Raw genomic sequence first — 20497 nt, forward strand, 5'->3', positions numbered from 1 at the left:
GGATTCCCGAATCCCTGCCTAGGATGCGTGGATTCGGTTGGCACATCCCTAGATATTACATTATATAAAACACGGCAACACATTACATGCCAAGTTCACGGCATGAAAGTAAATAACGCACATAGGAACGCGGAAGTTTGTAACATTAGAGTACAGCCCTGACATCATTACGGCGATATTGCTACACATTGGTGTAACGTGTGCAACCGTACCGGTGAATCACTCTCAACCTTCGTCATCCGATGAAGCGCACACCGGATGAACACAGACAGCACAGTGTGCTCAGTTCCCGCTATGATACCGATAAGAGAGCCTTTATTATAGGCTGTAGTCAGTAGCCTGTAGCGTAGTCAGTAGTCAACGTTGCACGGGACAGTGGACATCGAGTTAGGCGTCATGGCACTCACAGTTTGGTGTACAGTCTCTGCATTATTGGTAAGATTCTGTTGATTGAGTGATTTTGTAACTAAAAAGGGAGAAATTCAACTCCGGCGACAGACTTAGCCCTATTCTTTTCAATTTAGATTCGTCTTTTCTGTGGTTGAATGTGAGCTGCATCGCGACTGTAATCTGAGAAAACACGATCGGTTGAAATGAGGTCGTCATTGAAAGAGCCAGTTACGTGCGTGAACAATTAGCGCTTCTGTTTCCTTTTCCTTCGGAAGCTCTACACCTTTAGGAATTTGCTACTTCCTTTCTAGCAACAGCTATATGTCACAGACACATCACCCCCTCCTTTCCAACGGTTTCCTCCTTATTTATTTATTTTTTATTTACACTACCCTACTGCTCCACCTAAGTGGCATTGTGTAGGGGAGAGGAGATAACTTAACAACACAATCACAAAAGTTCAATTACTCTAACACATACATGCATAACTTTTCACCAAAAGTGGCACTTGGGGAAGAAACAAGATCTCGTGGAAGTCTATTCCATTCCTCAACTGTTTTAGGAAAAAAAGAATTTCTAAAAATGGACATATGAAAACGATAGGGTTCAACCTTATACTCATGGTCTACACGTTCTGAAATGTAACTCGGTGGGAAAAGATAATGCCCTCGAGGAATGCCTGTATGTCCGTGATATGTGTGATAAAGATAAAGATGTAATAAAGATAAAGATGTGATATCCTTAGAAAGTCTTCGTTCAGCGCCGCTTGAATACTTTGGTGTTTAATGTTGACAGTTGTCCGAGTTCTCTCAGTCTGTACTCGACTGCTTCCACTGAAATTTTTCCTTTTCATCGAGGTTCATCTCATGAAGGGACGTATTTTATGCGTATTTGCTTCGTATTTGGCAGTTTTATTTGTCTGTTCTTGAGCACACCAGCGAATGCCAGCCTATAGCCACATTGGAAGTCCAACCATTACGCTGTTTAATTTGGAGGAGCATGAAACTGCAGCACGGCCTCTAGTTTAGCTTAGATTCGTCGAAAAAGAAAACTATGGAGGACATATATTAGTTTGATATATTTGTGTGGATCAGTATGAGCGAACCTTTAGACCGCTTCTGTATCAAGACATTGTTATGAGAGCGGAGCAATGTTCATGTGACACAGTAAAGGTGTGAAAGACAGCAATCATAAGAGCAAGTTCGGCGTTTAACTATTTTTCGTGTATGGATGTTTTCTGTTCCCGTTAAGTGACCATCGCTCAAATTTATTTTACAGTTGTATGTCGCCGCCATTGACTCTGCAAAAGAATGCTGTAAGTACATAGAGCACGAGATATAAGTGACGCAACGACAAGTGATAGCAACGACGATTCGAACATTCATTAAAACAGGACTGGGCACACAACGCGCCCCATACACTCTTAAAAATGAACTTCTCCGCAGAGCACGCTCTTAGCCAACCATCATGTCGATTGATATCGTTATCTGCCCTGATTTGTTGAAAACGGGGGGCGTACGCCATTTTTGTGACACTTATGCTGTTCATAATTGTCACAAAAAAGCCGTACGCCTCCAGTTTTCAACAAATCAGGGCAGATAACGATATCATTCGACATGATGGTTGGCTAAGAGCGTGCTCTGCGGTGAAGTTCATTTTTAAGAGTGTAGAATGATACCTGAGCACTCCCACACTGTTAAAACAGAACTTCTCCACATAACACGTTCATAACCAACCATCATCCCGAATCATGTCATTCTGTGTATTGATTTGTTGAAAATGGGAGGAGGTGCCTATCTGGGACACATTATCTTGTCCCAGATAGGCGCCTCCCCCCCTGTTTTGAACAAATCAGGACACAGAATGATATTAATCTGAATCACGGTTGGCTAGGAGCGTGCTATGTGGTGAAGTTCTGTTTTAACAGTGTATAGCTTGTGCAAAACGCGGTGCGTACGCCTTTTTGTGGAACAAAATACTACACACTCTTAAAACGTACTCTTAGAAATGAACCTCACCACATAGCAGGAGGAGGAGGAGGAGTGTCGTTGGGAGGAACCCGAGAGGTCTGCCTGCCTGATTAGGCGGCATGTTTCTCGGGAAGGGAAAGGTGGTGGAGAGGAGGAGAGGAAAGGGTGAAGTGGAAGACGGAGCGGAATCTGCTCGGGGGGAGGATAGCTGCGTCCATGGGCCGACTTCAGGGGAACTGTGCCGGCATACGCCTATTACACATCTGAGGGAAACCCAGGAAAAACCCCAGACGGCACAGCCGGCCCGCGGATTCGAACCGCGGACCTCCCAGTCTCCAAGCGCACGCGTTACCGCTGCGCCACCGGAGCTGGTCACCACATAGCACGCTCCTAGCCAACCATCATCCCGAATGACAACGTTCTCTTTCCTGATTTGTTGAAAACGGGAGGAGGAGCCTATTTTGTCGTCATTATGCACGGCACAAAATAGGCTCCTCGTCCCGTTTTCAATAAATCTAGGGCGAGGACGTCGTCATTCGGGGTGATGATTGGCTAGGAGCGTGCTATGTGGTGAAGTTTGTTTTTAAGAGTGTAACTCCGCCGCATAGAACGCCCTTAGCCAAGCACCATTCCCAATGACATCGTTCTGCCCCCTGATTGGCCAAAAATGGGAGGACTCCACCTTTTTCTGACACTTGTGCAGTCATGTTAATTGTAGCACACACATAAAGAGACGATGATGAGGTGGCGCTGCTGCCGGCCAGCAGGCTGGGCGCTGGCCCCGTACCATTTGTAGAGAAGGAAAGATGATGATGATGGAAAAGGAAGTTTACGTGATCAAAGCACGGTGTCACAAGGTGGTGGTGGTGACGAAAACCGGCTTGCTGTTGTTGGCCTCACTATGTGCACTCTTAAAAAAAGGGTGTACTTTAACTCCTTTTTTTGCCACATATATGACACCCTTTTGGAGAGTACAATTACGCTCAAAAGGGTGTCTCCTCACTCCCTCAAGGGAGTAGCATAACACCTTTCTCCCTAATGGAGAGTAATATTACTGCCTGGCATGGAGAAGGTGTTATGCTACTCCCTTGAGGGAGTGAGGAGACACCCTTTTGAGCGTAATTGTACTCTCCAAAAGGGTGTTATATATGTGGCAAGGAAAGGAGTTAAAGTACACCCTTTTTTTAAGAGAGTGGGCAGTGCCACGATTGTACCCAGGATTAGATGAGATGATGTGATGTGATGTGATGTGATAGCGGAAGAAGGCATTATGACGGCCGAAAATTAAGATCTAGGGCAGCCACTGCCACGCTCTAAAAACAGAGCTTCACCGCATAGCACGCTGTGCGCCAACCATTGCCACGAATGATAGGGTTGTCGCTTCTGATTCGAGGAGAGAGAGGGGCGCACGCCTTTTTCTAGCAATTTGGATATATGGTAATTGCCACAAAAAGGCGTACGCCTCCCCCTCTCCTCGAATTAAAAGCGATATCCCTATCATCCGCGGCAATGGTTGGCGCACAGCGTGCTATGCGGTGAAGTTCTGTTTTAGAGTGCAGAATTGGTGAGAAGTCTGAGCTGTACTCGGTAGTCTTTGAGCGAGACCAGATACCTGGAGAAAGCAGACGAGGCTGCGAATTTTGGAGAGCCTTTCCGTGAAAGAACCTCGGGGATGTAAGACATCATCCACCGTACAATTCCTGCAATGGCCAAGGTGTTCCTCCCGCACCGCAGCATATATACATGCAGCAATGAGCTGGATGTGTTCGATAGTTTCGGTTTGCTGACAATGTATACAATTTCAGAGAGCCAATCTTGAATAATTGAACCTTTGAATGCAACAAGGGGTTAAGTCGAATGATCCCAAACCGAGAAAATGGGCCTGATCTTATTGTCCGTCCCATTGACACACGTGCATTTCCCGTTTCTTACCCTACTGTAGCAGGTCAATAAATTGTACTAAGGTCCGAAATTCTCTTTGGCAGGTTCATACTGGTATGTAGATGTCATAGCAGTGAAAATACTAAAAAGGGGAGAAGTCGACTTATCCTCTTATTGCATACAGAGGTTCAATTATGATTTAGTGAAAACGCTTCTTGTTCATAACCTGAAGAGCAGGGTTTGTGTACTGCGGGAAAGTTCTTTCAGCGGGAGATCAAGTCAGTTATTTTCCAGGATGTCCCGGATCCAAGGGTGCTGCGTAATAACTATCTCATTGATAACCAATTTTCTGTCATGTCTCCCGGGGTGTGCAAACTAGGGCTGATGCTCTGGTGACCGATGCTGACGACATTGCTCGTAGTGCTGGTAGTGCCATATTGATCATGCCTATTCCCAAAAAAAATTCATGGCCGTTTTGGGGACCTCCTTTAGTGCTTTTTTAGGCGCCTAAAAAGCGTTTTTTGTGTGTGTGCGTGTTAGTGCCTTAAAATCCGCTCTCTACTCATATAATATATGGTTTCAGTCTGTCCCTGTTACTGTTTAAATAGTAATTTTCGCGAGGAACCAATTTTCGCGATATTCGCAAGCGCTCTTTTCTTCGCGAATATTCGAACCAATGACAGGAAAATGCGCGAATGAAATATGTAAGAAGTTTTACCCAGGACGCTGAGGCAACTTATGTACGCGGTTTACGAATCCCGCGCGGACGTCAGCATCCCGTGATTCTAGTTCATTCTAAGCCTGGATCATCCAGCAAGCGTGTATGGGTTTAAGCACGCTGTCACACGGATCGGCCTTTGTGAAAGTTACTGCTCGATGAAGTGACAGGAATGACGGGAGACATGGCAATTCGGAAATGGCCCAGATACCAGCCAAGTAAAGACCCCTAATCGCAATCGTCTCAGTCAGAAGGGCTCAAACGGAAGACAGATGCAACGGGTTATCACCGATTTATGATACCTTTTGGTAACTTCTTCCTGGATTTTCAAGATGGAGGGCACCTATAAGGCGCCTGGTGCGGGGTCGACGCACCGCAGTACCGCGAATTCAAGGTTACGCGAATAATTTCCTGATCCTGGCTCCTCACATGTTCGCGAATTATTGATCCCGCGAATTTAACAACTTATACAGTATTATTTTCGTCCACATCAACATCAAACATATGGTTGTGCCTTCACTTCTTGAATGTGCGCTGAAATCTCAACCCACGAGCAGTTGCTTACCAATGTTTTTCGCTGACGCCTGACGTTTTTCGCTGACGTTCGTAGTCGCGTAAGAGGAGACGTGGCGGTACAATAAATACTTCCGCAAGTTATGCTGCATAAATAAGGCGTATCGCAGCTGTGTGCCAAGGGCATTGAAAGGCTCTTGATAGGGGATCGAAACCGGAACTGAGCCCGAACCGAAAATCGCTAAAAAAAGAAATCATTTTTCGCTCTACCGGAACTGAACCTAACCAAAATATTTTCTTCTCACGTTCAGGAACCGGAACTGAACCAAAATAAATGTATATATAGGAAGCACAGGGCAGTAACACAGAAGTGAGCAAATTGGAAGTCAATGCTAGCGAAAGTCACTGATGGCACAAAAAAAAAATGGCCCCTCTTTTCTCGACCACATCTTAAAACATAGTCTGACGTCTTTCTAAAAGGCTACGTGGAGAACGTCAACACGTTACTTCAAAGCCCAGACAACGACAGTGTTCACCATGGTGTCACAGACGAGAAAAAATCACTGCTAAGAAAACGTCACGTGAAAAAACCAAACTGTCCTCAACGTGCCCGCGTCTTCAAGTAGCCCCACTTTACCCTATATAGTGTGCTGAAGGCCAACCGTTGTATTCCTCGGAACCGCTTGTCACGGTTTTATTACTTCATTAATTTTTTTCTCTGGCGTGTGTGTGTGTGTGTGTGTGTGACAATTACACATAACTGCATAAGTGCCGCCACGAAAGGCGTACGCCTCCCGTTTTCAATACTTGGAGAGGAGAACGATGTCATTCACAGTTATGGTTAGCTTGGAGCGCGTGATGCGGCTAGGTTAAAAATTAAATGAAAAGCAGTGGTAAAGACACGGACAAGGGACGAGGACGACACGTATACAGACGACTCGACTTTTCCTAAAACTTCCACCCGCTGAAACAACGGAGCTCAGCCACGCGGGAGGTTTGCACCACCTCCTGATTTAATAGAGTTTTGTTAAAGTTTTGGAAATTTTAAAAAATTTAGGAAATTGCAAGTTTTAGGAAAAGCCACAACGAGATGCGAAAGGTAAGCAATTGAATTGAACCTTTCCAATGACAAGGTACGGTTTCGACCGTAGTGTCCGTGCGCCGTCTCTTTCGACTGCTGAGAGAGCAGCTCCCGTGGCGCAGTGGTTAGGATGATCGCGTTCCGCGCAGAGACTAGGAGGTGGCACGGGTTCGAATCCATTCACCGGCTGTGCTGTCTGAGGTTTTTCCTGGGTTCCCCCCTGGAGTCGGCCCGGGACGCGTACTTAACCCTCTGTCCCCCATTCCTTCCTGTTGTCCTCTCTCCATTTGTCCACGTCTGTCTGCCGCACATAGCCACTGCTGCTTCGCGGCACTAACACGAAATAAAGGGATTACTGAGAAGGATTTCAGGTTTCTATAGACCTAAGTTGCTTTTGCCGGGCTGACGATTCTCTTGGTTTTGTCTTTCATCTGGCTTCACACCGCGGGCGTAGATATTAGGTAGATATTAGGTAGGTTCATAGTGACAATCCGCCACTTGCGAAAAAGACACGGTGCATGTGCACATCCCTCTCTCCCTCGTGCTTCCCGCCGAGTTTCGAACTCGCTGGAGAACAAACGCCATTTCGCCGCTGCTTCAAGCCATGCCTGTAAATTGCGTCTTTTACGGCTGTACGAATTATTATGTGCAGGGCAAGAAGTTGCGTTTTTTTAGGCTTCCGTGCGATACGTTATATCCTCAAAAAGCCGAACCGTGGGTTCAGCTGTGAAAAGACAGGAAGAATTGCGAGACATGACAGCATTTCCAACCGTCCAGGAAACACAAAGGAATTTGCCTAAAGCTTTTCGCAAGCTTCCCAACACAAGATTAGTACTCGATGCGACTAAAGTCAGAATCCAGAGGCATATAGAGACAAACTTTTTCGCGTTATCAACATTACAACACATATAAATCAGTTGTCGACTGTGACCCAGAAGGTTACATCAGCTTTGTTACCCGGCTTTCAGACACCATCCCCCGGGCAGCCAAAACGTCATTTTGACGTCATGAAAATATTTCAAAGTGCGTGCGTCTCGGTAGCCTTGGCCTGAGCAGTTGATGCTCTTAACCGTCTTTGTTATTTTTGATTCTGCATCGCCGGAAACTTGTACATTGTTTTTTTTTTTCGCGTTCTACGATGTTTGATTGACAGTCAGGGGCGCTCACGTGGGCCACGGAAAGCATCCAATGGTTGCCTTCCCTCCCATTTCTTGAACTTTTTTCGTGTTTCAAGTAACGACGAGTCTAGCACTCCTGGATTATTGGCGATGTTACCCCCAAGTGCCGGAGGTCAATTTTAATTTTCGATTCCAATTTCTGTTTATGTTCCTACCAGGTCCCGTGGCATAGTGGTTAGGATGATCGCTTTCCACGCACAGACTGGTATGGGATACGGGTTCGAATCCTATCACCGGCTGTGCTGTCTGAGGTTTTCATTGGGTTTTCCGAAGACTTTCCAGACGAATGTCGGCACAATTCCCCCTGAAGACGGCGCAGGACGCATACTAACCCCCCTCTGTCTCCCCCTCCTTTCTGCTGTCCTCTCTGTACGTCGCTCAAAACCACAGTTGCTTCGCGGCGCTAACACAGAAACTTTAAAAACAGTTTATTTTCCTAGCAACCTAGTGTAGTTCACTTGTTCTGTCATGTTTCTATGTCCCCATCCAGTGCTTACCAACATGTTTTATGGCTTCTATCTCTGTTGTTTTGTTTTCTTTCCGATGACAGTGGGTGCGCTGTATGTCCTTGAATGTTCGAATTCTTTGACTACTACAGATAGATGGCGTTGCGGAGAATTGCAAGAATTGTAAAATTTTATCTTTCCTGGTTTTTCATTAAAGTGATGACAGTCCAGCGTGTACGTGTCGTCCTCCTCCCATGCCCGTGTCTTTGCCGCTGGTTTTTATTTTATTTTATTTTCATCACTATGGCCACCAACAGGCTTAACCCCATACCATTCTGAGCTGCGATGTCTCGCTGAACAAAATTTCGCATATAGCATCTGCGTATAACACACAGTGAAGAACCACTCCACGGGCCCGGACTGTCCATTTTAGTGGATTTCTTGGGACACACACGCTTAAACTGGCGAATCGCATCAACCGCTACCTACACTTTCGACACTTTCAAAACTACAAGTCTTATATGGGAAATATTGATTGATTCTGGATGACGTTCTGGTAAGCGCCCTTTTGTCCCGTTCTGTGCAGCCACTCACTATCAACAGGTGGCGGTGGTGGAGAACGCAACGCTGCCTAAGACCCAAAAGGCGTTCCGCATTTGGAACGATACATTTTGTGGTTTCAATGACACTTACTATGCGGTCCTGCTTGCAGAAGACAGCAAAAGCGGTAAGTACACTCTGCGCAGAAGCTACCTTTGAGAGCGGCCAACTCCCGTGCAACGTGGCCAGTCATGTCGGTTAGATATGCAGCGCTCTACTGCGGCATAGATATATTTAAAGGACGCAACAAGGCACATCGACACAGCGCTCAACTACAACTGTCCATGTATTTTCTCTGAGTCACCCCTTTCCCACCCACCTTCAGACACAAACACAATAACACACACAAAACGGTCAGTACCTCCAATTCCTTACAATAGCCAGCCTAAAAAAAATACCTTTCTAAAAGAAATAAAAATAAAGCCCAAAAGGCCAGCAGATACGATTTGTCACCCCCATGGAGTTCCAGCGCCCCCTCGATATGAAAATTCTGCTGAAATCTCTGTGTCAAGTACATTTGTGTGCCAATTGTTGCGTTCTTTATATACAGGGTGTTTCATCTAAAGTGATAAAAAAATTCTAACGAGCGATGTACTCGCAGGAGGATAGCGGGACTTTCGGCAATTACCTTCTTGAATCTTTTGCCACCATTTAGAAAGGCTTCGAACAATTTTTCATTGACGGGAATTTATATATTATCAATCGAACTTTTAAAATTGCAAAGGTAATGTCACTTTTTTTTTTGCGGAAATATGAAGTCCTCCACGGATAATCGCGGGCACGAACTATGCACAGTATAGCAACAAAAATAGTTGAAAAATTGTAAAAGTGCTGCTTTAGCCCCACCAGCTTTATTGTTGCTAAAAATGCGCGCGCGAAATGCGCGGCTTGAGGAGCAAGTGTCCCCACCTTCATTTTTTTTCATGTGATATGACGGTCGTTACCAGCATCAAGGTCAACGCGGGGGAAAGAAAGATAAAACTAAAGGTGGGAACAGTCCCTCCTCTCGCCTTCCGCGCTTGCTTTGTTGCAACAATCAAGCAGGCCGGGCTAAAGCAGCACCTTTGCAAATTTTTTTGGCTATTTCTGTTGCTATGCTGTGCATAGTGTTGGGCCTGCGGTTATCATATTCATATTTATGCAAAAAAAAGTGAGGTTCGCTTGCCAGTTTTCAAAGTTCGATTAAAAAAAAAATCTTGAATTAAAAACTGTTCGAAGTCTTCCTAAATGGCTGCACAAGTCACCAGAAAGTAATTAATACTTTATTTACACCCCTTATTCGCCAAGTTCATCCTCAATCCTAGGATATTTATGTACGTAGGTTCGTTGTTTATATGAACACAAGAGTTCCTTACACTATTGCATTGTTTGCTTCGTATTAGAATGCGTCCCATCGCTGAACTGTGATTGTCTTCATATTTGGATTCCCGGGAACGAAACAAGGACGCTATCTAAAGTCGAGCATCTAAACGACGCGTAGAACTCCTGAAATTCACGCCTGATGTACAGTAGTCAGGCACCTACTTCCTGTGAAAAAGAAGAAGAAGAAAGCTCGGCTCTTGTGACCGATGCAAAGCGCGGGGATGTCTCATAGAGAATGTCATACTAAAAACAGGACTAGAACTTCGTCGCATAGCACGTCCGCAGGTGACTCTCATCATCGTCCTTCTCCTTCCTGATTCGCTCAAAATGTGAGTCGTATGCTTTTTTGTGGCAATACGAATTTACGAATTGACACAAGAAAAAGAAAATGTGTACGTTCTTCTGTTTCCTCTGATAAGAATCAATAAGTGCATCATTGCTGAAGCGTGTCCTCCGGTCAAGTGCCGCTTTTAGAAAGCACGAAATGGACAGTGATTTCTACCTCGGAATTTCTAAGTGGCATTTAATAGGTCGTATTGCCAACTGTAGGATGGGACAATCATCAATTTCAAAATAGTACTGCTCTCCCCCTAAACTGGACTGATTGACACAAGCGAGCGCCACCCATGACGCGCAAGGGCTCATGGGAACTTCGAGCGCGCCTTCGAGCGCGCGGGAACTTCGAACATTACGAGACGGCTAGAGGCAGAGATAGAAAGAACAACAACATTCCCCGTGTGCGGAGCAGCAGAGTCGGCCGAATAACCGAAGCAGAAGACGAAGGAGAGTCCCTCAAAATTCCCATGCCACATTGCGCCGCGCGCTTGGTGTCGCGCGCATCTTTGTAATATCGTCTATTCGAAAAAGTAAGGTTCCACACCTTGAAGTAATTGCTATCGTGATATCTTCCTCGATCACTCGTTTCTTACGGCAAGTCACACTTGTGGACCTAGTTTTTTTTTTTTTTTTTTCATCTCTATTTTCTTTTCTTTTTCTTTTTTCTTTTTTTTTTCGCTCCCGGCGAACTGGGCCTGTGTGTCTGACTGTACCAGAAGCGAATTCCCGTGGTTGGCCAGTCAGAATGTCAGAAGCACGCACTCCACTATGGAGCGTTTTCTCTTGCACTCCCGAGAAAGGTCGAAGAGCGTTAAGTGCGGCTCCGCAGAGCGCACTCCGTCCCACTCTGTCCCTCTCCCTCATGAGAGCGGACGTGACGTGTGCCTCTCACTGAATTCTTCGGAATTTACTGAATGTTACTTACTCACTTGTCACTGAATGTTCTTTTCCGGCAGAGGCTACAGTCACCAAATAAGCTACGCTTCACAATATCGACACTGAGGCAAAAGGGCGTCATGTTTGACCTCCAGCGCCATCCAGGGAGCGCTCTTTGAAGTGTTATTTTCTTCCAGTGCCGAACTTCATCATCATCTATTTCCACTGCCGAAGTATGGGTGGGGCTAGAGGTCAGGGAAAACAACATGGCGGCTCGAACTCGCCCTTTTTGCCTCATGTTGAATTCCAATAGCAGAGTCGGAGCAAGTGGCAGACTCGGCAATGGAGCGGCTTGATCTGGCCTACAGCAAGTGATCCGAATCTGCGAATGGAACACTTGCGCCCAACTTGGAGTTTAGCTCTGGCCAATCACCCTTGGTGGATGGCGGCAAGAGACGGAGGAAGAAGAAGAAGAAGGTACTCATGTTCCATTATAACGCCATGTTTCGCAACATCAAGGTCCTTCTAATCTCCTAACGTTGCCCTGGTAATGTCTGACTTATTACTTCCTTCATGAGACAACATCGCCAACGTACGAAGCGAAAGACTAGTCACAGCGATGATGAGTTGCGAAGCGGCCATGTTGGCGAAGCAGAGACAGGAAATAGGAAGCACAAGCGACAAGTGACACGTCACACACAGTTCCGGTTGAATCTGCCTATTTTGGCGGAGCAGTCTGGATTGCTCCGTGGAGCGACCTTGACTCGAACGACGCTCCGAAGCTCCCATTGGAAGACTCCAGAACTGTTCCCAATCTGCCAATCGAACAGACTTGCTCTCGGAGGAGCAACAGAACTTGCTCCGGAGGCGCTCCGAATCTGCCATTGGAATTCAACATCAGTGACTGTAGCAGAGCCGTCTTCCGATCCGGCAGTATGCATCCTTAAAGGGGCACTAAAATGCAAAAACAGCTTGCTCTTAAATGAAAGTCCGCGTTTCAATTAGTGTAATGCAAGCAAAATTGGTTCACACAGCGTAACCGTTAAGAAGAAAAGTGCAATGAAAACAGAGCCGTCTTTGGCGGCAACGAATGGGATCCCCAGGAGGCAAAGATTGGCGCCATCCAATGAGACAGCAGGAGAAGCGCGCGCATAGCTATCGTGGTCGTGTAGACTTGGAACGGGCCCGATCTTAGTGTTCCTTATATGCGGGGCATGATGCGCACTACTGCATTTTTGAATACCGATTCACTGAATTGAAGCCCACAACAGTTCTCGCGAATGTTCCCCCGACAACATTTATCTTCACATCCTTGGGACAGCGAGCGCGACAGACAGCCAGTCCGCTTCGCAACGCGCACTATGTTTTTCATAGGGACTGCTTCATGGCGTGGCACGTCCGTACACGCGCAGCGTGGGCTAAAAACACCGATGCACGAGCTGAAACGACGTTCGCTGCTTAGCGCCGAAGCAAGAAAGAGTCCGGTATAACTTCGATTGTAGCTCCGTAATAACGGAATCAAAGCTTCGAATTATGATAACAAGTACGAAATTAACTAGCGTGTAACGTAATTTGAAGTGAACTTGTTTTTGCATTTTAGTGCCCCTTTGAGAATGAAATTAAATTTGCCGGATGTGCACAACGACTTCCGCCAAGCTTTTAGCAGCAGTGTGATTGTTTTTTGCTGTTCTGTTCGGGTTGGGTCCCGCCGTGTTGGATTATGTTGCTCTGTACGCAACTACGCCGTTACATTTGATAGTGGATGATTGACGACCCTGGCCGATGGATGCCTTCATTGCCCCGTAGTCCTGCTCCGCAGGGCTCTCCATCGGTAACCCTATGACGACTAATAACTTCATCATTCAAAAATCACGATCTCCTTGCGCATTTTCTTTTACCAACAGGAAACTGCAGCCAGCCCACAACGTACGCCAACGCAACTTTGAAGAGACCCATTCCTTGCTACTACAGCTCTCCCGATGGCTGGTCGCCTTTCAGTAAGCTGTCTTTATTGCGTCGACTCCATAAATGCCGAGCGACACCTAAATGTTGCTTATCGTTTTGGCACGAGGCCGACTCTTTTGTTTTACGGCTAAGCACTTGCTCTAGTTTATTATGCCATAGCGCCAGCATTCCTGCCATGGAGATAGTACCTTTCCTTGATGCCGCCTTCTACGAAAAGACCGATAAAAATGAACACGTCGAAAGAACCTATTTTTAATTCATGTAGACGTAAAAAACTTCATTCGTAGCCGTGTTTGACTCTCTTTACAAGAACGGCTTTGAATGAAGCAAATTATTTTGTCTCTGCGCAGACTTATTTTATTTAGATATAAATCATTCAAAACGTGAACAAGCAAGTTAGCTTTCCATATACAACATGCTAAACACGTCATGCTGTCATGCTTACACTATACTCCTGTCATTACAATAGAACAAAAGAAGGGTGTAACATCAACTATGACAATCATATTATCGAAACATAATAGGGAGCTTTAGAATAGCGTACCCACGCGCTTTTGAGCCCCACACAGATAAGCCGTCGTCACTGTGCATCGCGCTAAGTACTGTTTGGGATGCTGGGCAAGCGCAGTAACGGCTCTGTCTTCTTTGTTGTCCCTGCACTTCGCGCTTTAGTATTATAGCAGAGTAACCAACGTGGTTCAACTAGTCCAACTTCAGGTGTTGAAGGAGAAAGTTCGAAAATTGAGACTTTCAGTTGGGCCGGGGCTGTAGAATAGAATAGAATTAATAGAAAGAAGAAAAAAATGGAAACGTAGGTCGCACTGGTGCGACAAGCTGTTCCAGGACGCTTGGCGTGTGGAAGCACTGAATGAATTAAAAGATTATATCAGCACGTATGTCCTTGAGGTAGGTCGTGAGTGTACACAGCGCAGGTTGCTGGTGCTGCCTTGGCAGGCTCCCCAGTACCTTCTCAGCACTAGATGGTCGGTTGTCATGTTTCGCGAGGGCGTTCTTCAGTGTTCGCCGACTAGAGTCGAAGCGTCGGCAGGTGACCAGCACGTGCTCCGTGTTCTCAACAGTTCCGCAAGTTGGGGCCGGGGCTGTACTCACGCAATTCTAGTATGTGTCCACAACGTTTCCGCTGCAGGTGCTGCCCCGAATGATGCACTGAACTGCACGTCTGACGGCAAGGGTGCACATATTTGCATCTTAGGATTTCAGAACTGTACCAAAGTTACGCAACGGTGCAATGGTCCACTCAAGGCCGGTGTTAGGTACAGGTAAGGACTCCACAATTCGTCGCTTCTACAACAAGCTAGGGGAAAACAGCAAAGCCATAAAAGTAACACTGTTCGAGCTATACCCAACAATAATTAAGTGAAGTTGTGCCCGTTGTTTGTACTGTTTGTGGCCTCTTCCTCAAGGGCATTTTTAAAATGCCGGAAGTATTCTAAGTAAAGAATGCAGTTTGAATCTGACGGAGCTGGAGCAGTCGCCCTAGCGGCGCATGGCTAACATCTTCCGTGGATAAGATCCTCGCAAAGGAGAAAAAGGAAGAGCACGGGGGGGGGGGGGGGATATGTTTATTATATTTAAAAAAATAGGAGGGAGGGAGCACTGGGGCAATGTAATGATCAAAGAGCGAGCATTCATCATGTGATGTGTTCTCTGAAGAGTACACTCTTAAAAATGAACTTCACCGCATAACACGCTCCTAACCAACCATAATCTCGAATGATATCGTTATCTGCGCCTCCCGTTTTCAACAAATCACGGCAGATAACGGTATCATTCGAGATTATGGTTGGCTAGGAGCGTGCCATGCGGAGAAGTTCATTTTTAAGAGTGTACGTTGGTGAACCCTTGAGGCCCCTATATGTCAGGTTAGAAGACCCATTCCAAAAGCCGTAGCCAGGGAGGGCGTGCACAATATCAACACCTTATGCGGCTACAGCAACGTCGTTTCTCTAGCGCATTCGTTCGCATGTGCTAGAGTCACTAAATAAGCTTATTTACTGACTCTAGCATGTGCGGAGCGTCGGTTCACGTTCTGAGGTAACGTGTTTAAAAAAACGGGGCTTGCTATCGAATAGTAAGATTGAAAGAAAAAGAACAGGTTTTTGGTAATGCCGTTTTCGACTTTACGCTCTACTCGCGCTACTTCTTTGATAGCAAATTCTAGCTGTGACGACAAAGCGTCTTGTAAGTAACGAGTTACCGATGAGCCTATTTAACACTCTACCTTAGATACATTTAAAGATTGGGTACTTAGTACTCTGCTCACTCACTTTTTTGCTCGGTATTCAGCAACTGCTTTTTGTGAGTATCTTGAACAAGCCTGCTAGTCCGGGTACACCCATTTCATTTCTTTTGGGGACAGTGTAGAGATAGATGAATAATAAGCGCTACCTCTGTTTCCTCACTGCAGGCTGGTGGTTCAAGCTTCAAACCAAACACAGGGTTTGTTGTCCTCCAAGCCGGTGACGTTTGATACAAAAAAGGGAGGTACGGAAAACGGAGGTACGGAATTGCATTTTTGTCAGCTCTACAGTGGAAGTAAACGCTATACATGCACTTTTCGCCGCTTCCGGTTCAAAACGACATCCGGTTTCGCAGCAAACACGCTCTGCGCCAACCACTGTGCCGATTGGTACAGTTACCGCTTCTCACTTGAGGAGAGAGAGTGTCGTATACGCCTTTTTGTGGCAATTCAAATCGCCACAAAAAGGCGTACCCTCCCGTTTTCAACAAATCAGGAAAGCGAAAGATTCTGTATGGCGGCTGGTTCCGAGCGTCCTTAGTCGTGACAGGACCGGGAGTCTTCGTGGCACCGGAACTTGTGGCGGGGGCTTGTTTACGTTTACCTGAGAATGCCATGTATCTGTCAGACTGGTTTGTTGGGAGAGTTTGGCTATTGGGAGGGACGAGTTTTAAAGCTGCATTTGACGTCACACGGTGGGCGGCGCCAAGGCCATTGTCGCCATTGTTGCCGTTCTAGCGACTTTGTCGCCAGATTTAGCGACTTTCAGAGCAGGTCAGCGACCAAATATACGCGTCTAGCGCCTAGCGACTAATCTGGCGACTTGGGCTCAAACAACACGCGGCATCTGGAAGCTTTTAAAATCGCTGGAAAAGTGCCATTTATCGTGGAAATATTTTAAAATACTATATTTTTGCGGACTTCTGGCTGTGCGCATCTCCTAGGCCTCAGTTGTTTCGTGCAGGTGCTGTTCCTCGGAGAGATGCGTGCGTATACCGAGGAGAATAATCAATCACACATATTGATACCTGAATAAGAACACAAGTCGCGAAGTGTGCGTATGATTCTGACACACACCACATCCGTTTTCAATTACAGACAACTACAGAAACGTATGTACTCTAGCATGCGCGGCCCTTCTGGTAGAACCTCCGAAGGTCTCGCACAGCTGTCGTGCTTACCCCCTTGCCACCTTGCCTCCCCGCAAACGCGCGCGCGCGCCACATAGTTTCGGATTGCGTTGGGAGGACCGTCTGTCTAGCAATTTACGCTTTTTCCATAGTGGTGATAAACCAGTCACACGACGGCTGCGTTATGGATGTTCCACACCTTAAGAAGTCTTACACTCTTAAAAATGAACTTCACCTCATAGCACGCTCCTAGCCAACCATCGTCTCGAATGATATCGTTATCTGACCTGAGTTGTCGAAAATGGGAGGCGTACGCCTTTTCTGTGACAATTATGACCAGCATAAGTGTCACAAAAAAGGCGTACGCCTCCTGTTTCCATCAAATCAGGGCAGATAACGGTGTCATTCGAGATGATGGTTGGCTAAGAGCGTGCTATGCGGTGAAGTTCATTTTTAAGAGTGTACGCGCAGCGTTATAGAAGTGAGTGGGAGTCCTGTGAACAGTTTAAGAGCTGGTTTAAACCTGTTGCAGGGGACAGCACGAAGGCGCTATGTCTTTACTGTAACACAGAATTTTATGCCGAACTTAGTGACGTCAAGAAGCCCCAGTTGAGGGCTGGTCCACTGACGTCGAATTTTGAGTTCCGTTCTGTTATTTCCGCTCATACTCAAGCTTTCTCACGATGAATTTCTGCCACCAGCTCGCCTACGTATATGCTATTCTTCCAAGCAGAAACTTCGGAAATGATGTCAAGAAACCGATGTTGACGGATTGTAAGAGAAAAGCTGGCTGTTAAAAATAGGTTCACCGCAATTTTATGTCTGGCGACTTTTTCTATCGACACTACAAATTCACCTACACTCTTAAAAATGAACTTATGAACTTAAAAATGAACGGGAGGCGTACGCCTTTTTTGTGACACTTATGCTGTGCATAAGTGTCATAGAAATGGCGTACGCCTCCCGTTTTCAACAAATCAGGGCAGATAACGATATCATTCGAGATAATGGTTGGCTAGGCGCGTGCTATGCGGTGCATTTCATTTTTAAGAGTGTATATGCCGAAGCTTAGCAAGATGAGCGTGAGGTGGCGCTTTCATAGCCACGGCCATTTATGGGGAGAGTTTGGTCATTCTTCGAACTTCTGCAGCCCGGAAATGGGGGTCTTGCCGTGACGTCAGGCCTGTTATCGTTCCGCCCACTTGGCCAAAAATGAAAGGCCGGAGCCGCAAAGCCACGACGAGATATCAAGGCGGTAGATGTGCTCCATCGTCGCGAGTGTTGCCGAAGCAGCTAGCAGAAAACTCGCTAGATGTCGCTACACTCTTAAAAATGAACTTCACCGCACAGCACGCTCCTAGCCAAACAACATCTCAAATGATATCGTTATCTGCCCTGATTGGTTGAGAACGGGAGGCGTACGCCTTTTCTGTGACAATTATGATGTTCATAATTGTCACAGAAAAGGCGTACGCCCCTGTTTTCAACAAATCAGGGCAGATAATGATATCATTCGAGATAATGGTTGGCTAGGAGCGTGCTATGCGGTGAAGTTCATTTTTAAGAGTGTATGAACGTGTCGGGAAATTGTTTTTGATCGAGCCACTCCGATTTCACGACTTCCTGATCCGGCCACTGTAGATACCACTGTATGCTGTGCTGTAAGATATGCCAGCACCGAAATAATTTCTGTAACCTGCGGTTTTGAATGAGCAATGACCACCAGTGAGGGGCCAAGCCAATGAGGGTCGCCCATGTAATGGCGACGCGATGAGGCACTCGCGATGGGTGGCGCTATTGTGCATAACATGTACAGCCGACATGGCGCGCCTCAATAATGTGGTCCTCTGATCAATGAGATGCGCTACTTGCAGCCATGGGTAAGAAACACAAAAAGGCAACTAAGTTACACATACGGCTAGGCGATCAAAATAGTAATTGAGGTGTACAGTTGCTCTTTTGGAAATGTAACTATATATAGTTACCATATTAAAGTGACTTAGTTATTGCACTGTCAATGTAACTCACAAAAACTATAGTTAGCAGTTAGTCTAAGGTCATCCTGGCGGCGTATGGTATATGACAAAATTTTTGGAACTCGAAACATTTGGTAACGGTGTATACGCAATGCTTAAAAACTGTGCCAAAATAGCAGACTTGTTTCCGTAAATTATGAAAAATCAAAACTGCTCTTTCTTATATGCATTGTTAATATACAATATTCCGTTATTTTGTCGGGCTGTCGGGAATGGGGGGGGGGGGGGGGCATTGCTGACGCTCTGAAAATACTCGTAATTCTCGCTGATTTATATGTAGTCGTCTGAAATTGTTAACACGTACGCCTTTTTTGTGACACTTATGAACAGCATAATGTCACAAAAAAGGCGTTCGCCTCCCGTTTTCAGCAAATCAGGGCAGATAACGATATCATTCGAGATGATGGTTGGCTAGGAGCGTGCTATGCGGTGAGGTTCATTTCTAAGAGCGCACGGGAAATGTTAAGTGGGCAAAATCCTGTTTATTATTATTACAATTTATCCACAAAGAAATGCACCAAGTCACAATTTTTAAATAAAAATTTAACGCACAATACATCCGTCTGCATATAGCTTAGCTCTGGAACGCCTGTCTTGTTCATTTTAGCTTCCATTCGGTAATCCTGATTCCACCTCGCTGTATGGATGTGTAATCCGATAGGTTTGTGCGTTCCGATAGCTGTCTGTTTTAATTTACTCTTGCTAATTGAATGCACCTTTTAGCATTACGTAATGGGGGAGAGGGGAAAGCTTTAGCTCTCGCCACCGATTCTAACACATGCTATCCTCGATAATATCCCGCTCTCGCCATTAGGCTGTTTTCGATTAACCTCAGAATACACCCTTAAAAATGAACTTCACCTCATAGCAAGCTCCTAGCAAACCATCATCTCGAATGATATCGTCATCTGCCCTGATTTGTTGAAAACAGGAGGCGTCCGCCTTTTCTGTGACAATTATGACCAGCATCAGTGTCACAGAACAGGCATACGCCTCCCGTTATCATCAAATCAGGGCAGATAACGATATCATTCGAGATGGTGGTTGGCAAAGAGCGTGCTATGCGGTGATGTTCATTTTTAAGAGTGTAGGAGACCCAATTTAAGGAGTATGCATAATATGGCCTCACTGGAAAGCGAGAGAGCTTTGCGTGATGTTACTTCTCGCACTGCACATGTTTACATTTATTTTCTTCATGGAAGGATCTCAAGCCGTCGCCGGAAGCCTCGGCCTGGTGTTCTCGCTGCTGGCCACCGTGCAGGTAAGTCCAAAGTATTTTTGGAACAGAAATCGCAAAGAATTTTTGTACAATTTACTTTCCGCGAATTGGTAAAGTCCGCTCTGTTCTCAAGTATCGTACGTTTTCAGTTTAAGCAGTGGTAACCCAAGATCGAAGATGCCAGTGAACCAGGAGGGCCTCCTCAAGAAAAGTGTCCACACTGTACAGTCACACGAATAAAACACAGTCTCACTACTTACTATTCTCTTTTTTCCTGTCCTCCTTGCAACGCCATCTAGACTTAAAGGTCAGCAGCGCCGATTTCCCGATGTGTTGAAACGGTTGTAATATTCAGAACGGGCACGCCCAACTGCCCCCGAAATGCACCTTCGTTTCTCAATTTTATCTTCATATTACTATAACTAATTAATCAAAGAAACTAAAACAAGCCATGGACGCAGCCATTTCTGTGATGTAGATGTGGGAAACCTGTTCCATCTACGTAAATAGAGAATCATGCTTCTCATTGGATGAAA

The 20497-nt window shown here is 45.9% G+C and overlaps 1 protein-coding gene across 1 annotated transcript; it reads left to right on the plus strand.

Moving 5' to 3' along the window:
- The first annotated feature begins 252 nt into the window (after window positions 1-252).
- On the plus strand, window positions 253-20216 carry LOC135391669 (uncharacterized). The gene is made up of 8 exons (XM_064622007.1): window positions 253-435; window positions 1669-1705; window positions 8764-8904; window positions 13256-13348; window positions 14464-14596; window positions 15745-15836; window positions 19945-20003; window positions 20111-20216. The coding sequence occupies exons 1-8, from the start codon at window positions 397-399 to the stop codon at window positions 20123-20125; spliced, it is 609 nt and encodes a 202-aa protein (XP_064478077.1). The 5' UTR covers window positions 253-396; the 3' UTR covers window positions 20126-20216.
- Window positions 20217-20497: the final 281 nt, after the last annotated feature.

The sequence above is a fragment of the Ornithodoros turicata genome, chromosome 4 (assembly GCF_037126465.1).
Source record: "Ornithodoros turicata isolate Travis chromosome 4, ASM3712646v1, whole genome shotgun sequence".
NCBI classification, from domain to species: Eukaryota; Metazoa; Arthropoda; class Arachnida; order Ixodida; family Argasidae; genus Ornithodoros; species Ornithodoros turicata.

What these genes read in the sequence shown, in the direction of transcription:
- LOC135391669 (XM_064622007.1), top strand. Translation starts at nt 397, where the DNA reads ATGGCACTCACAGTTTGGTGTACAGTCTCTGCATTATTG. An exon ending in GTACAGTCTCTGCATTATTG is followed by an intron (nt 436 to 1,668) that starts GTAAGATTCTGT and finishes TTTATTTTACAG; the next exon opens with TTGTATGTCGCCGCCATTGA. An exon ending in TGACTCTGCAAAAGAATGCT is followed by an intron (nt 1,706 to 8,763) that starts GTAAGTACATAG and finishes CGTTCTGTGCAG; the next exon opens with CCACTCACTATCAACAGGTG.